The sequence below is a fragment of the Dendrobium catenatum genome, unplaced genomic scaffold (genome assembly GCF_001605985.2).
Source record: "Dendrobium catenatum unplaced genomic scaffold, ASM160598v2 fragScaff_scaffold_51, whole genome shotgun sequence".
Taxonomy (NCBI): Eukaryota; Viridiplantae; Streptophyta; class Magnoliopsida; order Asparagales; family Orchidaceae; genus Dendrobium; species Dendrobium catenatum.
In genome coordinates, this window is record NW_021318513.1 from 714573 (window position 1) to 722677 (window position 8105).

At 31.5% G+C, this 8105-nt stretch overlaps 1 protein-coding gene across 1 annotated transcript; it reads right to left on the reverse strand.

The window, feature by feature from the left end:
* Positions 1-3124: 3124 nt before the first annotated feature.
* Positions 3125-4119, reverse strand: LOC110106256 (S-norcoclaurine synthase 1). Its single transcript, XM_020836083.2, has 2 exons — positions 3567-4119; positions 3125-3498 (listed from the first exon to the last, which is right to left on the reverse strand). The coding sequence occupies exons 1-2, from the start codon at positions 3723-3725 to the stop codon at positions 3373-3375; spliced, it is 285 nt and encodes a 94-aa protein (XP_020691742.1). The 5' UTR covers positions 3726-4119; the 3' UTR covers positions 3125-3372.
* Between the last annotated feature and the right edge of the window lie 3986 nt (positions 4120-8105).

Here is an 8105-nt window from a genome sequence, read left to right on the forward strand (position 1 = left end):
TGGATCAAACCAATTGGTTGGAGGAATCTGCTTCCTCGCTTGGGGATGTTCGTGATGAACCTAGGGCTGATTTTCATGATATGTTTGCTTTTGGAGGTTGACTATTCTATTGCTAAAGGCATCTCGCATGTGAGTGGCAAACATGATAAGAGGAAATCCAAAGGTATTAGTGTTTACGAGTCTTTCTCTCTGTTGTTGTGGATTTCGTTGTTTGGATTGGTGGCTAGGGGGTTTTATTTCGGGGTTGTTGGGTTGAGTTTCTGTTCCTGTGGGATTTTTTATGTCTTGGGTGTGTCTGGTGTATCTTGCTTTCTTGGTGATGGATTTTCCTGGGTTGGATTTGTTTTGGGTGATGCTTCTTTGGTTGTTTTGGACAATGATGAGGCTGCATTTGGCTTCCCCTAGTTGGATAAGACTTGTTGGCAACCTTGATGGTCCTTAGGCTTGTGGGTTGATACTTTTTTCCTTTTGTGGTTTCCTCTGGTTGGCTCGTTGTCAGCTGCCTCCAATGGATGGCCCCTGCCTTTGCTTGTTGCTAAGTGCAACTATTTATTGAGTCCGTCTAGCTTGTTCGCCATATTCACTAGTTTTGATTTTCTCTGTCATATGTTGGTCCTTCGATGTACTCATCCTTTTATTGAATAAATTTTATTTTATAGCAAAAAAAAAAAAAAAAAAAAAAAAAAAAAAAAAAAAAAAAAAAAAAAAAAAAAAAAAAAAAAAAAAACAAAAACAAAAACAAACAAACAAACAAACAAAATCTAAACCTTACATAAGCAACATCACCAATTTTATAACAGAATCAACTTCAAAATAAAATTAACATTAAATTTAGTGATAATTATCAAATATCAATTCTTCATTTTAGATGAAGAAATTACCATTCATTCTAATGAGAATGGAATCCATGTCCAATTGAAATTTCAGATGAACCTATGCTTTTTAATAAATGAAATATACATTGATTATGGGAAACTTTGGAAAGGAAATTCTAATCTAAGGCTAATATTGTGGTGAGAGAATTAATAACATTAAAAGATAAATCATGGAAGCTATAAAGAAATGTTTAATGAGCTAAATTAATTAAATCGTTTATTTATGAGAGCATGAAAGGATAACTAAGGTCATTTAAGTGACTTATGCTCATTAATTAATGATCACAAAAAAATAGCATGCACTTTCATTAGAAAAGAATTGTCTACGAAATCCTTTTTTTTTCTTTCGGGAGGTCGGGGATGAACATTTAGGTGAATTAAGGCAAAATCACACACGCGTCACATAGTCAAGGCTCGAACCCAAGACATCTTGGTTGGTAGCCAAAACTCCCAACCAGCAGACCAATGTGAGCTGCATAAATCTAATCTTATTAATAGACTAATTTAGTTACCAGCTACACGAAATGCTTGAAGGTTAATTCTAGCTGAGTTTAAGGGTCTAAATGTTTATTTTGTTCAAATTTTAAAATTCACCGTGCGTTGTAAAACAATCAATTTAGATTTAAATTGAGTTTTGGATAACTTTACTTCTACATTGTTTTTTTAGGCCTAAACCCTAAAGTTTTGATAGTCGTTATTCTTTTGTTGCTTTCATGAACTTATGTGCTAGAAAGTTGTTTTTATAATAATTAAAAATAATTATTTTACCCACAATAACTTTATAAAAAATTGCAGCTGTCCAAAACATATTTATAGTTGAAGTTAAAACTATTTAATAATTAATGAAATAATAAAATATTTTTTATGATGACAATTAAATCTTAAAAAAATTCAATAAATAAAAACAAATACATAAAATAAGATAAATAAAATATCAAAGTATTAAAGTAATTTTTGACATTATTTAATTTTTGTGCAATAAAATTTCAAAATAAATTATACGAATAACCTTTTTTTATAAAGCAATAAAGCACAAGAAGGAAAATACAAAACTATTTGGACCGTTAGATATCACATGAGCTATTATAGGTAGCTGAGTAGATATTTCCTGTTCAACTTGATAAATTCTAATGAGTTGAAGATTGAAGGAAGGGAAGGCACAAAGTGAACTATGTTTGTAGGAACAACTCCATGGAGAGGACTTCGATATTTAAAACAATGGGTACTTATATTATCGATATTAATTGCTATGAAGGTGAACTTTTATTTGCCTAGGTATGTATGGATTTAATTTTTGTGCTAAAATTTCATTTTAAGAAGCAATAAAAAAAGTCGTCATAAACGAAGCCCTAATATAGAAGAATTAGAAAATTACTGAGTTACTTTTACTTCGGTCAATATATGAATGAAATATTAATGATAAATATTTTATGGCATTTCTTGTTATGAATGAAATATTAAAAATAGATAGGCCGAGAATCGCTCTTTATTAACTAAGTGCGTGAGAGCTTCAAGTAGTTTGCTAATCTTTGATGAATATCTTTGTTTCATGCTCTCCAAGGCATTTTTCCCATTTAGTTTTCATGAAAGGAATATCTTTGTATATTCTTTGACGCTTGTGGACTTATAAAACTCTCCATCACTATTGACAAGCTCGGGAAAGGGCACAACATAGCATCAATTTTTGGTGCATGAAATGTAGCTGTTGACGACTGTCGCTCCTCCTTCGTATTTATAACAGCTCTATATTCTTTGCTTTTATACTTTCCATTAGTTATTATCTAATGAGATAGACAGAAAACAACATAGATTAGGAACATTCATAATAAATTCTTTATGATGAACTCTAAGATTTGTCAGTTTATAGAAATTGATTGATTTCATATTCAACATAGACAAAGACTAAGTTGAGTATTATTGAAAATTCAAAATACAAAGTAATTTTTAATCATAATTCTCATATTGCATGAGTTTTAGTATATTTACTTTCCATAAGTCATTATCTGATGAGATGATAGAAAAGAACATAGATTAGAAACATTCATAATAAATTCTTTATGATGAACTCTAAGATTTGTCAGTTTATAGAAATTGATTGATTTCATATTCAACATAGACAAAGACTAAGTTGAGTATTATTGAAAATTCAAAATACAAAGTAATTTTTAATCATAATTCTCATATTGCATGAGTTTTAGTATATTCGGTTTGTCAATATTCTCTGCTAAAAACATGTTCATGGTGATCTAAGAGGTGCATTTAGTGTTCTAGAAAAGCTATAATATTTTTTATAATAGAAGAATTATAATCAAGCTAATTTAAGGAAATGAATCATTTCAATAATTACCTCTATCATATCACCAATATTGCCCAATATTGATGATTAAAGCTCCTGAATTTGGTTTTACAAGGAACCATTTACCATTTAAACAACTTATTTGTCAAACACTTCTATTATTTAACTATGCTTTCATGATTATATATCTATATTTTGTTCCTAATCTTCGATGTGTACCGGTCTCTGTTTAACCACCTCTTTTTCTTTGATTGGGAGCTTGAAGAACTTCATTATATCATCCTTTGTTTTCTCTATCAGTTCTTCTGGAATTCCATGGTTTACTAGCTGGGCAAAACAGAAAAATAATGAAAAGAACAAAATATGAGAAATATAAAGGCAAAATGATCAATCACCGGAAGCTCAAGGTCATCAACAGTGATCACATGACCAGCATGATCTTCTTCGGGCCTCAAATATCTCTCCGGGATTTCACCGGATCGAGCAAGCTTCTGGACGTTGGGCACGGGCAAGGAGCCACCTAACTCAAGAGGACTTGTGGACTTTGGGTTCATTTTTGCCTCCCTTCCCTACTGCTCTCACTCTGCAATTTATTAAGCTCAAAAGCTTTTCACCAACATGATTTATGCAGGATTTGAGCAGGATTTATGCTAAATCCTGCCAAACGGGATTTGAGCGCCCCGTAAATCTCGCGGCGGAATAAATCCTCCGCTTCCCTCTTTTTTCTGTAAATCCCGGATTTACTAAATCCTCTAGTATGGTAGATTTACGGGATTTGGCCGAAGAAGATCGCGAGAGGGAGAAAGTTAGCTTCACAGCCGGCGAGCTCCCGTCGTTGCTTCGGATCAAAATGTCGTAACTTCCGATACGACAGGAAGGGAAAGTCGTGGAAGGAGCGAAGTCGAACGGCAACGAAGAGCCGAAGAAGCGACGAAGCAAAGAAGCCGAACAGCAACGACCAAAAGAGAAGATGAAAGGCCAACCCTAGTTCATGGTTTACTAAATCCTATAAAAGTTAAATCATACTTTTACCAAACAGCCCCTAGCTTTGATTCGAAAGAGCAAGAAAATATGAACGAGCCGAGAATATCAAACTCTAGAACTCAAAGACATAAGTAAAATAAAATGAATAGATGAGATCGAAAAAGCGGCACAGGAGTGTCTAAATTTTTATTTGTTTGGACGAAAGTTTTAATGCAAGCTTTTTTTTTTGTAATGATATAATATTATTTGTAAGGACTTAGTTGCCTATTTAATGAAGTGATATTTTATATATTTCTAATTTTTAGTAGAGCAATAAAGATTTAATGATCAACTTTGCACAGTGTAAGAATTGTAACAAACACCAGATCTTTTAAGTCAAATTTTCATGAAAGGGAAAACTCATGCGATCTAGCTCCGTTAAAATGATTTTATTAGTTTTTGGCATGGATTACAAAGGATTCTTCCTCAAAAGAAATATATTAATATAATATAAAAATATATTACTTTATTGGACTTGGAAGATCTCTGTGGCATAAGAACTATTTTTAAGAGATTATTTATTTATTTGTTTGGTCGCACTCTTTTGAAAAGAGAATATTAAAGACTAACAAATCTAGTATAAATCATAATGCTGAAATTCTAAGTTGAGAGTCAGAGCTCATGTCAATGGTGTAACTTGATCATATAAATGATATCATGTATTCACATTATTGACAATAGTAGATAATAGAGTTAGTAGACATTGGAGTTGTCACAATCTAATCCAATAAGACCCACAGATGAGACATGTCATGTTAAAATAAACTCTTACACAAAATCATCAATTATACTAAAAATAAACTCTTCCACAAAATTTTTTTTTTCCTTCATTATCAAATTATCTGTGCAATGATTATACTATATTACATGACTACAAAAAAAAAAGTAGAAAAAAATAATAAGTAGCAATTATTGTACATAAATCAAAAGAAGAATACATGTACAAACTCATATAGGATCCAATAACTGCTACTCAACCAGATGTTTCCCTTTTTATGAGACCCTGAAAAATATGAAGCAAAATATCTATGAGCTACAACATCTCAATAAGCTATGTTTAAACCAATCTAAAATTTTAAATATTTTTATTTATTAAACATTTCAAGATGTCTCACAAACTAAAAACTCCTAGACCCTGGGTTTTTATTTATTTATTTATTGAGCTCCCCATGGCCTCCTCTACAATCCCCAAGCAAAAACCCGCCAATCCAATGTCGTCGGCGGACAAATTCTGGCAATCCAAGGTCATTTCAGTCCTACTCATTTCATTTGCAATCAAAGCTTTCTCAGCCCCTGACCCAGCCCCTTCAGCAAACTTGTGCTAGAAGATTCAAGGAGAAAGAAAAGCCATCAAACACTCTTTGAGAAGCTTCCTATCAACGTTTTTTTTTTAAAAATCTCGATCATAATGGTTTTGATCGTAAGCTTCATATCAAGGTATTTCTCAAACTATTGCTTGGCATCTAGGTATTTAAATAACTTTTTATACACTGCATATTAAGCTTTAAAAACACCTCACCACTCTTCATCCATCCAAGAGAGAGCTCAGTTTCAAATTTTAGCCCCTTTGTTATCAAACAGTTTTTTTTAGGATTTAACATTTATCATACAAAACAGTTTTCATGATTTAACACCTTTAGGGTTTTCTAAATCCGGACTTACAGTATTTACTAAATCCCACTAAAATTAAATCCCACCAAACAGCCCCTAAATGATGTTTTTTTTTTAATTAGATTAATCAATATTAACTAATAACGGCATTAGAAAATCATAAAGTTAACTCATAATTATTCAGAGTCTCATAGAAAAGTCAAGGTGAACGTTATTATGCAGCTGGTTATCTCATTTAAACACCTCCTTTTTCATTTGAATAATTAGTAATCATTAATGTTAGAATGATTAGGATTCAAAATGAGTAATTAAAGTAATAATTAGTGATTATCGTTCTATCGATTTTATAAATAGATTTTGTGAACTTTTTTTTGGCAATCAATCCTTTAAATGTGTTTTTAGAAGAAGAGCTTATTCAACTCAACCATGGGTGCATCAAAGCAACCTAACTCAACGTACAAGTGTTTCAACCAACTTTACGATGCAATGAGCAATTGACGATTTTAGGGTTAGGCCGCATGGCAGTCTTCTAACATGTGGATGTCACTTAGGCTTTCTTTGGGACGGCTTTCTTATTGCTTTATAAAGCAGCTTTCTAGTAAAAAAACCATCTAACATTTGGATGTCACTTAGATGTTATTTGGGACAGCTTTCTTACTGCTTCTTAAAACAGCTTTTTAGCACAAAATTAAGGTTTCGTTTGGGACAGCTTTCTTGCTGCTTCTCGAAGCAGCTTTTTAGTACAAAAATTAATTTTTTTCTATTAAAAAGCTACTTTAAGAAGAAGAAAGAAAGCCGCCCCAAACGAAGCCTAAAACTTTTGAATTAGAAAGCAATTTTAAGAAGCAGTAAGAAAGTCAACTCAAATGAAATGCAAACATTCATCTATGAGCTTGAGTTTCATAGAAAGCTATATTTTGGACGTTATAATATCAGCCTATATGAATTATTGTGATTCTTATATTATACTATTTCATGAGGCTTTCAAACTTATGAAAGGATGTCATCAACTGTCCACCATTAATCCTTAGAAATATGTTCATAGAAGAAGGGTGATAAATAAAGACTTATGAAAGCATCTCGACCACTGGAGGAGAAATGCAAGATTTTGATTAAAGATTCATTCTGTAATTGAATTTGTTTCGAGTAACTCAAAGAAAATAATAAGAATCTTCTAGAGTTCTCGTTCGTGTGTTCTAAAAGAACTAAATGCAACATGATAAAATTTTCTCTGAAAATTTTTAACTTTTGCATAAGTTGTTACAGAACAACGAGCATATTTGAGCATCATTTATAGTGAAAACACTAAGGAATATCAAATACAATGATTGAGAAAAGTTTGATTTTCAACAAGGAGTGAAAACTTTATTTTTTTTATTATAATTTTCTTATAATATTTGACTGTGATCGCTTAAGTTTTAATCATCTTTACCCAATCAAAATGACATTGGAAAAGATTCAAAAACTCAACGAAGGATGGGTTGACTCCTCCTAAATTATAATAGTTTGATTATAAACAAAATGATTTTTAATCAAAAGTTAAAACTTAACAACTTCCTTCAAAGAAAATTGTAGTTTCAAAATATTTTGAATTTCAATGCTATAAAAAGAAACGGGGATAGAGTTGTTTAGGCTCTAACAACCGAATCTAGTTTATGATAAAGATATACTGTGAATTGAATTTCATATCTTTTTGACGAAATTACCATAGACTTTATCAGGAATAGAATCCCTCCAATTCTAACATCCAAGATTAGTCAATTATGGACTTAGTCAAATTGTAGCTTGATTTTGTTTTGAAGTTTGACAAAGATTCAAACAAAGGTATCATCAACATCACTAGGGATAGAACCCCTCATGTTCTAACATCCTAGTTCAGTCAATAATAGATTTAAATTTGGACTTGACATCTACTCATAATGAATGAGAACATTAGACAATTATCTCAAAACCAACAAAGGGATGTCCTTTAGTTTAGTTTTAAAATTTTGAATCCAAAGAAAGTGATTTTTATATCCATAAATATCACTATAGATCATCCAGAACCAGGACATTGTCTAGAATCTCATTTAAATTGGAAGATGTCCAAAAGAGAGTTAAAAGATTTTTGAATCATGATTTGTTTATACATCTCAATTAGGTTAGATATGTGAAACCCAATAATGTACAACCAGCACCATTACAATTCCATTTAGATTGATCATCTATGTAATTTTTCTTTATGATTTGAAGATATGAACTGACCTACTCAAATTACTAATTAGAGAGGTCTCAAGATTTAGATTTTGTTAACCCAGATC

What these genes read in the sequence shown, in the direction of transcription:
- LOC110106256 (XM_020836083.2), bottom strand. Translation starts at nt 3,725, where the DNA reads ATGAACCCAAAGTCCACAAGTCCTCTTGAGTTAGGTGGCTCCTTGCCC. An exon ending in TTGATGACCTTGAGCTTCCG is followed by an intron (nt 3,499 to 3,566) that starts GTGATTGATCAT and finishes TGTTTTGCCCAG; the next exon opens with CTAGTAAACCATGGAATTCC.